The 14744-nt window shown below is 47.6% G+C and overlaps 1 protein-coding gene and 1 long non-coding RNA gene across 11 annotated transcripts in view; both read right to left on the minus strand.

Annotated features, from left to right (window-relative positions):
• Positions 1-14744, minus strand: part of LOC129736820 (golgin subfamily A member 2-like) — a 430355-nt gene extending 415611 nt beyond the window's left edge. For 3 of the 10 annotated variants that reach the window (XM_055720947.1, XM_055720941.1, XM_055720939.1), the window contains exons 1-7: positions 14457-14741; positions 13289-13411; positions 12827-12907; positions 10625-10663; positions 10053-10115; positions 9717-9810; positions 8953-9059 (exon numbers count right to left, since the gene is read on the minus strand). In XM_055720947.1, coding sequence (XP_055576922.1) covers positions 8953-9059; positions 9717-9810; positions 10053-10115; positions 10625-10663; positions 12827-12907; positions 13289-13411; positions 14457-14687 — 738 coding nt within the window. In that variant the 5' untranslated portion in view covers positions 14688-14741. Of the gene's footprint in view, positions 1-8952; positions 9060-9716; positions 9811-10052; positions 10116-10624; positions 10664-12826; positions 12908-13288; positions 13412-14456 lie in introns of all 10 variants that reach the window. The other 7 variants (XM_055720945.1, XM_055720946.1, XM_055720950.1 and 4 more) reach the window with 6 other exon arrangements.
• LOC129736852 (uncharacterized) lies at positions 6210-7257 on the minus strand. The gene is made up of 2 exons (XR_008733955.1): positions 6538-7257; positions 6210-6439 (listed from the first exon to the last, which is right to left on the minus strand). It is a non-coding gene; the product is annotated as an uncharacterized LOC129736852 (long non-coding RNA).

Here is a 14744-nt window from a genome sequence, read left to right on the forward strand (position 1 = left end):
CACGGCACGGCCCGGCCCGGCACGGCACGGCACGGCACGGCCGGGGGTGTGTTTTCTTGGGGCGGAGCTGCCGGCCTCGCCCCCCGGCGCTGCCTCGTCCTGGCAGCGCCTCTGAACACCGAAATTGTGGGGGTTACGGTCTTATTGTCACCTGACGCTGTAAATCTACAAAACGCCGTAGAATATGATGGGGGGCGGGGCAACGTTACAGAAACCCATCAGTCTTTTACCTGAGCTTCCCCCCTTCCTGCCCAGGAGACACGTTTTCCCTTTTTATCTCTGTGGGTTATTTGTTGCAAAGGAGTGTTATTTTCTAAGGTCACGTGTAGTACAGAGAATGGAAACGGCAGAGCAACAAAGGCTGTTCCCAAAGCTTTTTTGCTTTACCACCACGCCTTTTTTTTTCACTAGCTACAGATTTGAGATACAGATACAAACTGAATTCACCACAGCCTATTCCTGTTCCTACTTGATTCTGAGAATTCAGGTGGGTTGGGGTTTTTTTGTAAGTCGATGCGGCAAAAAAAAACCCCACTCAAAATGAGGGTCTGCTCATTTGTAGCTTTTGTGTTGATGACTTGCAGCAACTGTACTTGCTGCCTTCGGATTCTGCTTTGGATAGTGCCAGGCTTGAGCGTCTCAAATCTCCTTGCTGTGCTGGGTCAGTAGGGGCAACACTCGCCATGCGGCATTTTTGACCTTTTCTGCTTTTATTGCTACAGAGGCTACAGCCTGGAGGAATTGGAGCAGCACATTTCTCTGCTCGCTCCATGAGTACAATGATATTAAAGATGCTGGGCAGATGCTGCTGGGCAAACTGGGTAAGGAAGGGGAAAAGTGTTGATGAACAACTCAGTCAATGTTTTCATGTAGACAGAGAGAGAGAAGGTACTACGCCATGAAGGCAGAGCTTGTTTTAAAGATTCTTGAATTCTAGGGCTTTCATTGCCCAGCCACTTGTGCAGGCACAAACACTTCTGTCGTTATTTTCGCAGGATGTGTTTAGAACCGAACATGCGAAAGAATTGTCATCTACTGCTATTTTAGTCTGTGTTATGTACTGCCAAACTTTGTTCAGTCTTACCAATTTTTGTCAGTTTTGCTCTTCATATACTTTAAAAGAGTGTTGAGACAAGCAGAGAGCGCAGCTGCAAAACCTTAGGTTGGTTCCTTAGCTATGGGAGGTTCTGTGAGAGAGTTAGGGGCTACTGGGAGGAAAACACAACTTTTCTGACTGGTCTGATACTTCTGTAATGAAAATAGCCGTCTTTCTTTTCCAGCTGTTATCCGAGGGGTTACTACAAAGCAGCTCTGCCCTGAATACATACGACCTGGAGCTTAGCGACTAGTATTGAACCTGAAGATTGCCCCGTCCTGCAAAGCTGACACTTACTGGGCCGTGACGGTTTGGTGTGGTATTGGTTCAGAACGGACAGAAGGTGGCCTCAGAAGCTGTGTGTGGAATTGCAACAGCGCGTGCATGAACAGCCTTATTTCCGAGCAGCTTTACAACGTGAAAGCTGTTGAATCTGTCAGCTGTGTCCTGCTTGTGGGAAAGGGATGTAGGACTTTGGATGATTTTGTCTCCTGTCTGATGGGACAGTATATTTTTTTTTTCGTTTGTTGGAAAGGCCGTAATTCAGGTTGATGTGAAGACTCTTCCCGTGGAGACCTTGCTTCTCTCCAGCATCCAGGGGCTGTTTGGTTACTGAATAATAGAGGAAGCGAGGGCATGCAAACGTGCAATGTAATAGCTCCTTGAAAGAAAAGAAAAAACCCTCGGAAGCAGCAAGGGAAGAAGGCTGAATTTGTGGTGGCTTGGGGGTTGGTTTTGTTTTATGATCACATCTGGGTGAGTCTGGGTATTCTGCATTTTTGTACTTAACTGCTCGGGTAGCTAGAGGTTCTGTATCATTTCTGTGGTGAATGGCAAAAGGTGAAGTTGTATTGAACTGTCCTGTCTGAATAAAGCAGCTGTCACATTTCTCAGGAATTCACTTATTGAAGAGCCTATAAAACAGCGCGTGAACCTGGGAGCAAATTCTTAACCTCTAATCTGAGACAACTGGAACATCTATTACTCAAATGTTTTCTGAGGACTCTCAATGGTGACGGTGTGGCAGCGCTACCCAGTAATGGGTAGGTGCCGAATTACCTTTACTGCTACAGAGGCTACAGCCTGGAGGAACTGGAGCAGCACATTTCGTTCTTGCGGCTAAAACAGGAACAGTCAAAAGTAAGGAGGAAGCGAGTGGTGCGGCAGAGCGGTAATAAGGGGAGCAGCGGCGATGATGAAAATGCTATCGGCAGACGCGTTACAGAGGGGTGGAGGAGAGTGCGCTTGGAAAGTATGAAACAGGGAGCGCACGCGTTTCCCGTGATATTACAAGATAGACACCCAGGCCAGTATCAGGCATTTCACTGGGAAATGATTAAGGAACTACGGAAAACTGTCACGCAAAATGCACTATATTCTCCTTTTACACAAATTTTGTTAGAGAACGTGATGATGGGTCCGCAGCTAGTGACTCTGCTAGAATGGATCCGTGACAAAGTGCTGGACTTTCCACCTGATGGCACCTGGAAAATTCCTGCCTGGCAAGCGGTCGGCAGGCGATTGTGTGATGCTGCCGTGGAGGGGGACTCCGTGGCAGGCATGTGTTTAGCGCCTTGGTGGCAAATTCTGACTCCTCTTCCGCCAAGCGTGGGCTAATTCTACTAACGGTGCTAAACCAGGGGAGGCTGTAAAACCCCCCGACAGCGCGGCTCTTCTCAACACACCGCCAGCGATGGCGATTCCCTCCACACCTCCTCTGCCCCCAGAGCTCCTGTCACTGATTGCAGCGACCCTCACAGCACAGGACCGAGCGCGGGAACAGGACAACTCGGACAATGATTCCATTGACACCGATAAACCTTTGGACCCAGGTCCTATAGACCCGGAAGAGGAGCTAGACCTTTTTCCTCCTCCCCCTGATGCACTGGCTGTATGTTCGGGGAGGGTGAAAGGGGGTCTGAGGGATCGGTGGCAGCAATGCAGGCGGGAAGCGCTTAAGCGAGGGCATTTGGGAGGCGCCATGGCACGTTCACGATTTTGTCAGCCAAATCAACCTGCAGAGTGGCAGCCTGTGCAATACGAGGCTGTTAAAGGGTTAAGCAAAGCCGTGCGGGAAGGGGGGATTCATAGTACTTTTGCAAATAGGTGTCTGCATGCGTGTAGCGGTACATAGCTATGTAACTGCGTGAATGAGCTCTGCCCTGAGCCTGGTGGTACGTGCAGCTGCGGTTTGTGTCCGGGCTCAGAGATGTCAATACGGGCTTCTCTGTTACGGTCAAGTGTCTCTGGCTGCATTAAAAAACAAAACCAAACCAAACCAAAAAAACACAGTGACTTTAATAAGACTGCAACCTGATCGAATTCCAAGAAATGTGAGATAAGATGAACTTCTGAATTTTGTTCATAAGCTGTAATGGAGTGCTACCTATATATGAATGCTAGAACATAGCTCTATTTCAGTGTGACCAGAATTTAGCATGCAACTGCATCAGCATATTGACAGAATACCTTTTGAGTCATTTCTTTTTTTCATAACCTCTAAACTGGGAACAGCTCAAGGTGAAAAGAGACTGTTCAAATCCTCAGCTGTTGCCTCAGAAGGAATAACGTGTTCTTTGTGTACAGGTGAATTTAACACAGCTGAAAATTTGTTTTGGGTTAGAAGTATCTGTCACACCTTCATCCCCACCACCACAACCTTTAAGGCCGGTGGGAAAAGCATTCTGTACTCTGTTGCAGCGGGGAAACTTCAGTTGAGCTGCAGTAGTTTGCGTACGTAACTGCAGCTCCTTTGGTGGAAATGAAGTTGTCGTAGAAGTTAGACTTTGAGTAACATACCCTTTGATACCTTGTAAGCGAGAAAGATTGTGTCCTGACAGCATGCTCTTTCCCACGCTTGTGCCTAGAGTTGTACTTGAAATCAGGTTGCGTGTTAAGTTTAAACCTAATCACACAGATATCTCAAAGTCCACAAAGATACATCACTGCTTAGGGGATTCTTGCAGTATAGCAGGTGCAAAACCCGTTCCAAAGTAACGATCTAGTGAAGCGTTTTCTTTCAGGAACACCATTTTCTCACTTCTCATAGGTTATACACCATACAACACAATATCTCTCCATCAAGTCTCTTGTGGCTAAACTGCATTCTGCAAATTTGTGTTAGAAATAGATGCTTGCATTTTCACCTGCCGAAGTTCCCTAAGCTAAAGGATTGTGACCTAGGCAATGCTACGAAGCTCAAAGATCGTGACAACAGCGATGGAGAAGAGTGATTTAACACGTAGTTGATTTATGGTTCATACAGGACTATATCACACTACAAAACCGGTATGAATTCAGAGTTGTGGATGTACTGCATGTTCACGTAATAGTTTCTCTACAATTTTTTTTTTTTTTTAAAAAGGTGCCTAAGCTATAAATACCGTATACTATTATCTTTCCCTATTTTTTTAAGCATTTTTTATTTCCCTGTTTGTGTATAGTTTTATCTATCTATCTCTATATAAACAACCAACACAAAGCAACCAGAACATTTTGAGAAACTTTTATAGTTAACTTCTGCATTTAATTCCAGTAACAATCTAGAGGTGTCCATTCAGCTGTTTGCTTAGTTCCAAGCCTTCATTGTGTGCTCCCAGGTTCTTTGAAAAGCAGCAATAACAGTCGAGCAGTTATTTAAAGTGAAACTTTGCTCTACGCAACTTCCACTTCCATGCCTTAGAATGGAGGCACAGCGGAACACTCACCCAAGGGCAAGATTTCAAGAGCTCTTAAGTAGGTTTTATCTTTTCATTTTAGGAGAGAAAATGTTTCTTAACAGCTTACATATAGAATTTACAAGTTAAACACAATTTCTCATGCTCATTTATTTGATTAGAAGTTCCTGAAAAATATTTTCATAACACTTCCATAGCTTATTGCACGTTCTTCTAAATAATCATAAACCTGTATGTTGACCTCTGCATGAAATGCACCGATAACAAGTTTAACATTTTGTGAACCCGACTGAAATGTACAAACGTACACATAAAAGGCGGCCAAAATCGGTAATTAAGTAGTGAGAAAGAAAACAAAAGAAAAAGAGATGACAACTCCGTAACATGGTAAAGCAACCTTTTACCAAAAAAACCCCCAAAACCCAGCAAAGAAACAAAACCAAAAACCACAAACAGGGGTGAATTGTAGAGAACAGAGACAGTGGGTTGTTTTGACATTGATAACGTGGAGCTGAGAACCTGCAGCAAAGAGTCACATAACTTTGAGGGAGCACGAGAAGAAACCAGCATGAGACAGAAAGAAAGGAGGGATGTGATCTCACCTGTAGAAGGCAAGTGAACAGCAGAGAGTGGCCTGTCGCAGCACTCTCCAAAGGAGCCAGCTGCAGCCAGGTCTTTTACCATCACACTCTCCATGGCAGTCCCTCTGCTGCCTTCTAGTCTCGCCTCATCCAGGGCACGCTCACCCTCTCTGCTTCTTCCTCGGCTGCCCAACCGCTTCACAGAACCAGCCACAGCTGCACCTTGTCTACACCAGCCAACCCACCGCCCCTGAAGCCAGCCCACAGCTGTACATTGTCAGTGCTGATTAACCCAGCTTCGTTCCTCTGCAGTAGCCTACAGTGCACAGCGCTAAGGAATGTGTTGTACGAACCTTCCGGGCTGTTCCGCGTCGATTCACAGTCAGTTACAAAAACTGAAGGACATGTCACAGGGCTTACGGCAGGAACTATTGGGAGATTGGTTGCGGAATCTTTTCAAGTCTCGGGGAACCACCAGACGGTTGCAGGACTTCACAACACGCGGAGGAATATTGCTATTGGTAATTGTAGTTATATTGACCATTATTCCCTGTATGCTGAACTGTGTAAGACCTATGATTCAAAAGTAGTTTAACCTCTAATGTTGTTTCTGTTCAAAATAAAGACGGGGGAAGTGTAGAGAGCTTTATGGCCAGTGCTGGAGGCCACGATGCCTGTGAAGGGCCTTGAAGGCTAAAGAAGAGAGAAAGTACGATAAGGTTGGCTGAACGCCTGGAAGGAAGACGGGGTATGAAGCAAGGCCAGAGCGGATGCGCGATGCCACATCTCGGCGGCTGGCTGAGAACATGAAACCCACAGAGATAAGAAGGAAGAGAGGAAAAAAAAGGCAAGAAGTTCAGTGCATTTGCAGCTTAGTAATTAACCAATTATATGTAGCCAAGACGTGTGTGAACAGCATTGATTAACCAATGATAATTTAGAATGGGGCGCGGGAACAGCAAACGAGGATATTATAAGCGTGGGTTCTGGACTAATAAAAGGTCTTCTGGTTGAACTTGGGAGTCCACGTCATCGTCTCCTCAGGCCATATGCTCCTCCGCCTCCTCGTCTGCCATTGCACGGACCTGCAAGGCCACACCATGACAGTTAAAACAACGTTCATGGTGCATTCACTCCTGCCTGTGTTTGTCTAGAGCAGCTGTGACGCTGCCCCTGGTGTTACCTGCTCAGAGAACTGCTGCACCTACTGCTGCCACATTCTCTGCACCTCCTTCAGTTTCTTTGCATACTGATCTCTTTCGAACTGGAGCTCGAAAACTGACCCTGAGAGCTGTTCAAAACAAAACAAAACACAAAAGAAAATCGTATTGGCTAAATAAATTTGGCAGTGACCGCTTCAGGGATAAAGCCTGAAGAAACCAGTGTTAACACAAAGCTCAGGCTGCATTCTTCTGCCACACAAGTTTCTTTACAGACATGAAGATCTGGATGTCATTCCGTACAAGCCCTGAGCAACCCCGGTTTCCAGGCCTGCCTTCTCCTCCAGTGCCACCTGCAACTGCTGCTTTGCATCCAGACTCCCTGCCTGATTTGACAACTGCCAAGAAAAATCAAAAAGTCATGGCAAAATGTTAACACGCCACTTCTGCATAGCCTTTCCCCTGATAGCAACCTGCCACATGATCCATGTTGCAACCTTAAAGTGCTCCAACTCACGGTGATGTTCAATGAAAAAAAAAAAAAAAAAAAAGAGGGGGGAAGGAGATTAAAATCAAAAAGCTTAGATTTTAGCCCTGTAAAACAGGCTGAGCTAGACAGCTCCTCCCTACCAATTTTATATTTACGACTTGTTTGATTAAAACCTATTTTCTTAATCTAAAAATCTGGCTCAGAAACTTTGTGCATTTCCAGAGTCTGTATTACACAGCCAGATCAGGTGGTCTAAAAGTTGTCAAACACGTCAGGAATTTAAAGCCAGTGTCTGGAGCATGTCAGTTGGCACACAGTACTTTTCCCAGAAGAGGAGCAGCTGCCTTTATTTCAAGGGTAACTTAAGCCACTGACTGGGGAGGAAAAAAAAACCAAAACCAACAATAAACAAAAGAGCAGTTTCTTCCCTCACAGGCTCAGGTTCACACCGGCTTGCTCTCTGAACTGCTAACAGCTGGCTTCCTGAATTCCCTTCCTAACTGGCTGCTTCTCTTAACTTTCCCCAGCTGACCTTCGAGTTACCATTGTCCAATTCACCTTCTGCAAGGGTGGGTACAAACACCACCCCTATTCAACTGGCTTCTCAGTGAGACCACGAGACAGCTGCGTAACCAAAATGCCAAACAGATACAAAGCAGGAAAAGTCTTTGTATTGTCACGCGCTGTATGTTCAGTCACCCTCTCATATTGTACAACATTCTTTTCGCAGACCAGCGTCACAACAGCTTTCAGTCTACTGCTCCAGCTCCTTCAAACAGACCTTCTGTTCCTCAGAGGCCTCGCTGAAGGCCTTTGACCAAGAGGATGCCTTGATGAGGTTTTGTGCCTTCCTTTCCGAACAAGGGTTAAGCCTTGCCCCCACTCTCAGAAGCAAAGTCTTACAACGGTCAGTGTGATCTACCCTCACAGCCTGGAAGCAGTATGGGCACCTGGTGGATCCTCTGTTTAGCCATTTCCCGCTTGTTCTGCAAATATTCCAATTGCAGCTCCTTAACTTTGCTTTTCTTATCCAGGTAGAGAAGCTTCTCTGACAGCTGTGAATTCTTCTGCTTCATTTCCTCACTGCTTTTGCTGAAACAAACCAAAATTAAAGCAGCATCACTGTATGTACTATGGGTCTGGGCAAGTACATGTCATACATTTACAATCCAGCTAGTCGTAACAGTTAGAATCACAGAAACATCACATCCAGTCACTTTTTTTAAGCTGAATATCCAGCCTCCCAAGTCACCACCTGTGGTGCATGCCCCTTGTGATGTTTTGTGGCTCTACCGGGAAGAGCAGTGTTACTCTGCAGTAACAAGCAGCAAATGGACTTACCTTTGTTTGTACAGCTCCTGTTTCAGGTCTTCTAGCTCCTTCATTAACTCTTCATTACGCTGCAGAAAAAAAGAAATGACTGATTCAGCTGCAGACTTCAGCAAAATATTTCACCTTTAGCACATCAGCTGAAGTGGAAAGCATCAGAACTTTGGCAAAACCCTTCAGGACAGGTTGCTTAGAACCTCCTGAATTTGCCAGGAATAAATCTGCTCAGCCTTTTCAAACGCGATGCTACTAACTGAACGTGAGGTCATTTCTGCAGACTTCTGGATGAATATCAACACTGAAGTGTCTGCGTGATGGAGACCCTCCTGAGACAAGGTCTCGGTGGCGCTTCTGTTGCGTGTGGAGCTGGCAAGACTAATGAAGTGAGGTGCCGGATCTGAAGACAGCAACTGGACCATATGATTAGTGGTCACAGAAACCTGAATGAACTTTGCCTTGACCATGGAGAACACAGGGCTTTACAAGGTTAATTAACAATTCAGAATGTTAATTTCTGTCCCTTCTCCGAGCAGGGACTACAGACTTTGCATTAGTGTACTGACAAGCAAATAGCCAAAGGCAGAGCTGCTGGTGAAGCATAAGCAGAGGTGACTCTTACCTTCTCTGCCTGTTTCTGCTGCAGAGAGACGGAGGCCAAAGTACGTTCCAGCTCCACTACCCTCTGGTGAGATGAACGTAAACGAGCAGCAAGGCTCTCGGCTTCTCCTGAACAAGTCAGAACAGAGTGAGTTGAGGCTGGACCACAAAGAGCTTTTTGGAACTGCTAAACAGCACTTTCTGCTTTGTCAACAAGCTCTTAAGGCAGCACAGAGCTTTGCAAGTCAGTAGACCTGGTTCCGCCCCTGGCTCTACAGGTGGCTCACTAGCAGCTCTGGGCAGTAAAGCTCTCTGTAACTACCATCCTCACTTTGAGGGAGATGATGAAACTTCCTCTGCAGAATAGGCAATATGTTGGTTGGGATCTTTCTTTCTAATAGAAGAAGTCGCTCAAACTTGGTTCAGAATGAAGGGCTCGGGTAAAACCTACCTTCACGTGATAGCTGTGTGGGAGGGAAGGTGGCGAAAAGGGAACTAAGTTTTAAAAGGATCAGAAGAAAGTCAGAAAGGAACAGCCTGGGGTAGTCGCCGGGGCTGAACAGGGCTGACAAGGCTTTAGCGATGCACAAAAGAACCTCAACTGCCATGGGATCAACATGCTCCCACTTGGGGGCAGCTCTGGCGACAGAGGCAGCGATGGTGCCAAGTATTGCTCACCGAGGAGTCGGCCACTGCTGTGAGCTGGCTGCCAGCAACTGTCATGCCTCTGGCTTGAAATTCACACTTTGACCAACAGCTTGAGCTGGAGCGCCCACAGTCAATTACCTGATTTCTTCCCTGCAGCTTCTCGAGTATGTGCAAGGGCCGCCTGCAACTCAGGCTTCTCAGAAGCTAGAATTCCAATAGTCTGGATACAAACCTTTGGGAAAGGAAAATCGGCTCAGCATGAAACTTCTTTGCTTGTAATTGCAACATCACTGTTGCCACAAAAGGCTAACTCAGTAAAGGGAAAGAGCTCGTGTAGTTAAGCACAGTCGGGCTGACTCCCAGTTTTCCTGAAGGAACGCGCTCGCGGCTTCCCGAGTAAAGACTATGAATGGTCAGTAATCCAGAGAACAGCAGAAGGCAGGCGGTGTTACTGTAATGGAGGCTCTGCCTTACCTGTAGCTGTTCCCTCAGCGCGGCTTGCTCTTCAGAAAATTTCTTTTCCAACTCCTTCTTTTCCTGTATAAAGAAATGATGCCTATTTAGCACAAAAACATAGATGGGTAACCCTTGTTTTGTAGCAAACTAAAAAAGCAGTGATACATCGGTAGGACTTGCAGCATCGAAACGACAGCAGCCTTTTAAAGACATACTTCAGCCCTGCGTTATTTGAACGCCTTCACTATTTATCCATCCTAGATTGGCAGTAACAGCATAGCACAATCACTGCTAGCATAAAAACGGTAGTGCTTGGAAGCAAGCTACTGGCAAGGACTTGTATTCTCCTGCCTCCACCACACTCCTCTAATACTTGAGTATTTAAACGTTCGCTTGTGTCAAAATAAGAACGCTACCTGCCAGGCAGGCCTAACTCATGAAGTCAAATCATTCAACCCTACGCTACAAATGAAACTGAATCTAACATAAGACAAGACCACACGTGCCTGGGCCACAGCCCACTATACTCTCTGCGCCGCCAAGGAAGAGATACTATTTTTCTGCCTATCCAAAACCAGGACACACTTTACCTTCTCCAGCTGATCCACTGCCTCCTGGCTCTGCTCTTTCTGTGGAAGGAAAGTGATGCACCAGTATCAAGAGAAAATACTCTCATACATCTGAAACACATTTTCACTTCAACAAAGTAGGATACATGCCCAATTCACGCAAACAGAATTTCCACTTTCTGTAGTCCTTTCTGTAGAGGACTAGGAAGTTCATCTTAGCTATTAAAAATACGAGATCTGGAGCTGCCCTCACTAATGTACTTCATATGCCAGGCATCTTTTTCATCGCTCAGTAGACTGCCACAGTTGTTCTCCAACACCGCTGCTGAAACCCCTCCATGTCTACATCTGAGCATCTACCACCTTCAGTTAAACTCGCACCCCCACATCTGTGCAACTGATGGCAGTAATCCTGGTGTATTGGGATGATCGCCAGAAATGCTGGGGGGTTTTAAAAAACACCACCAATAAATTAAAAAAAAAAAACAACCAACCAATAACCCCAAAGAAAAACATAGTCTTTTCCTTGACCTGAGACCTCAGACCTTTCTTCCACTGAAGAGCTGGCCTTAAGTCACGCAGAGCCGCACTTGTGTTGGCAGACTTCTGCAGGAGGTGGTATGGGAGGGCTGAAGCCAGATACAAAGAGAAGGGGTAATTCTGTCCTAGCCCATTTCCATCTTAGCGGTGAAGTATTTGGAGATTTGTTGTCCGTAGGTAATGCACCTTTAGATAGGAGGTGAAGGAGACAAAGGTGGCAGCTGCCTACCCAGGCCGCCACACAACTGTGCTGCTGTGTTTGCTATTTGCTGACTATCACAATAATACTCCTTATAGCGCCTTTCACTCCAAAGTACCACACAGAGAAAACATCCTTTTCTGGGTAAGGAGAGATGCAGACTCCCTCTGCGACAAGCTAATGTCAATGATGCAGGTTGATTTCCCATTCTTTCCCACTAAATCAAGAATACATCTTTCCATGCATACATGCTGTCCATTCATCCCACTCAGCTTTTCTTCCCACTGCTGAATGTTTACGTTCTAAACCAGGATTTTTTGCTTCTCAATGCTTAAATATCATATTGTTCAGTAGGATGACTGCAGACACCGCTGAGATCCAGGAGTGTTTTCTTGAGCTGACTGCTTAAAGCTCCACATCAAATATCAAGAGAATTAATAGGACAAAAGGAATACAAAGGCAAATCAGAGTGAACTCCATTCCATCTTGCAGGTTTCACTGCATCTAACTGGTACCCCTGGTGATTACTATAGTTACGTTTATTGATAAGAGACGCACGGATACGTAGTAAACAGGAGTTACTTTATGACAACTGATCTGAAACAATGGTAGGAAAACAAGCTACCAAAATGATGCAAGTGGAACGAAAATCAGAGCTTTGCCACAGCAACAGCGGAAGACAGTTCTGGGCTACCAAATTTGACTTCCCTGAGCTTCTATCACAATTTGATCAAGCCTTCCGTTTAAATAAACTGCCTGAAAAGAATTGGTTTAAAAAGGCTGGGGTTTTATGTTTGTGCCTGAACACGTTTCTATTGCTTATCGGCATAGTTCCTGCCCTTTCCTCTTCAGAAGCCTGGCAACGTGAAGACGCTAAAGCCTGTAAACGCTTGACTCAAAGGATCCGACTTCCTGCCTAAACCTATTTAAACCCAGCACTGGAACTTGCCAGACTGTACATCCCCTGCGCAAGTTTCATCGCCTGTTGTAAAACGGGTTGGCAGGAGTAACTAGACAGCTTCCTCAGGGCAGCTGCTTGCCTGGAGATCAGCAGAGTCATGCCCTTCAGAAGCAAGGCCCTAGGGAATACAGCAACGACACGCACAGCGGGAGAAATACAGACTAAGAAAACACTGCCTCTCCCTACTGCACTTGCCCTCAGCAGCTCAGTTAGTTTATCGCCTCACCCCACACTCCTCCTTTTCCTCAAAGCTCAGCTGTCTCGCGGAAGAGGTTTTGACAAGGTTCACTTTTTCACACGTTCAGTTCAACACAAACCAGAAGGGCGCAAGCACTTTACGAGCAATGGCAACGCATGGTATCAACTAGCTCCATGATAATAAAAACAGCAACAAAACTCAAGCAACTGACAGGGGCTATGTCAGGACAAGGCTCCACCCAAGAAATCGAGGCCAGCGTAAACAGAACCTGAAGCATGCAGTAGGGAGAGCGAGTCACTGCGAGGGACACGAGCACTGCCTCACCTTCCTCCTGTCCAATGAGGGTATGGCTACCCCATTGGAGCGCTTCAGCTCCGACACCGGCACCTTCAGAATGTTCTGAATCTGAAGGAGGTGAAAGAAAAGGGGGAACGGCTCAGAAAAGGACAGAGAGAAAGTGTCGATCGGAGGGAGCCAAAGAAACCGGCATCCTCCGGCTGGCCAGGAGCACGCAGCTCAAAGCAGCAGCTCTGGGCACACCCAGGGCTGCGTGACAGCACCGCATGATCAGACACGGCTTTGGCACGTACCCTGAGCTCTAGTGTGCACCTTCCAGCAGCGGTAGCTGCTAACTATTGTGGCACGCTTCGCGTGCTGGCGATACAGGCAGCTGCGCCAGTCATCCATTACACCCGCATAACCATTTCCCGGCTCTAGTCACGTTGTTCAGAAAACCAAAGAACAAGGAGGTAGCAAATGAGCTGGGACAAAGACCGAGGCACTCACGTTCTCTGGAGGCTGCTGGTCATCGCCCAGGGGAGTCTCAGGTCGACCGTCTCCTTTAGTTTTGTGGTTTTCCTTACTTCCAGCAGCTGCTCCAGGGCTCTTCTTCTGCTGATACTCCTTCAGCTGTGAAAAATAATAATAATCTGAAATCCAAACAGAACATGCCTTCTGTGAGAATGATGTTAACCCCCCAGCCCCAACTCCACTGGGTAAAAAGACCAAGTGTAAGGACAAGAGAAACGCTCTTCAATGAGTTTGTCGCCCGGGGGGGGGGGGGGGGGGGGGGGGGGGGGGAAGAGAAATAAAAATCAAAACACGTCCAAAAAAAAGGCTAAAGTAAGATCTAATGTGATGAGTTTACGACAAGAGGCTCAGAGCTGCAAACGTTCAACTTTTGTACACAGCTAAGAGTTGCTGGGAAACGACTTGATACTCCATCCTGCAACTACAAGGAGATGAAAAGAAGTATCTCGGGGTGGGGTTTTTTTAGGGTTCTAACTAAGAGCATTAAGGAAAAATGAATAAAGGGCAATTAAATCTGAATGTCAAGTGAAACATCAACACCTGACAGTAAGGTCTCCCACTCTGTGAAAGACTTTGAGAAGGAACATTACAGTCCTTACAGACAAATGCCATGTTAATACAAGCAGCGTAGTCACTGTGAACTAAGGGGAGAAGCAACCTACAACGGATTTTTCAATCGCACCCGCTTCACCCCGGAGAAGCTAGTCTGATAAGCCGTTCGCTTGAATTCGGCTGGGTCTTCCGAGCCGAATCGTTCGTGCTCCAGCAGGGTGAAGCCCCCAGGCAAGCGAGCCCCAGGCAGTTCGGTCAACTGCCCGTTTCCCCAGCCCGCAGCCCGCCCTCCGCCCCCCCGCCGGGCCGGGCCGGGCCGCGCCTCGGCCTCCAGGTGGAGAAAGAAGGCCCCGTTATTGGCAGAACTCCAAAATGGAAGCCCGAACCGCTCCAGGACACTTTCCCCTCCCCAGGACTGTCACCCACGCCGCGGCCGGGGAGAAAACGAAGGCCGGGGAAATAAGCAACATGAGACCAAAAAACCCCAAAAAAGGGTGTGGGGGAGGCCAGGGGGAGGGAAAACCGCCAAACCAAACCCGGCGGACCCACGGCACCGCCGGCCCGGCCCGCCCCGGCCCCCGCCGCCCCTCACCTTCTCCTTGCCCGCCGCCAGCCAGCTCTGCCCGCTGCCGTCCGCCACGGCCGCCCCGCGCCTGCGCCGCCTTGGCTTCGCCCACCGCCGGCGGCAGCAGCCAGGGCCCGCCCAGCCTGCGCTGCCGCCCTGGAGGCCCGGCCCATCGCCGTGCCCCGCCGGGCCCGGCAGCTCCGCTTTTCCCTCAGTCACTGGGGGAGCCGGTGCCACCTTGCAGTGCCTGCTCCCCATGTTGGAGCCCGCACCGCCCGCTGCTCGGGTGACAGCCCGCACCGCCCGCTGCTCGGG

Source organism: Falco cherrug, chromosome 9 (genome assembly GCF_023634085.1).
Source record: "Falco cherrug isolate bFalChe1 chromosome 9, bFalChe1.pri, whole genome shotgun sequence".
Taxonomy (NCBI): domain Eukaryota; kingdom Metazoa; phylum Chordata; class Aves; order Falconiformes; family Falconidae; genus Falco; species Falco cherrug.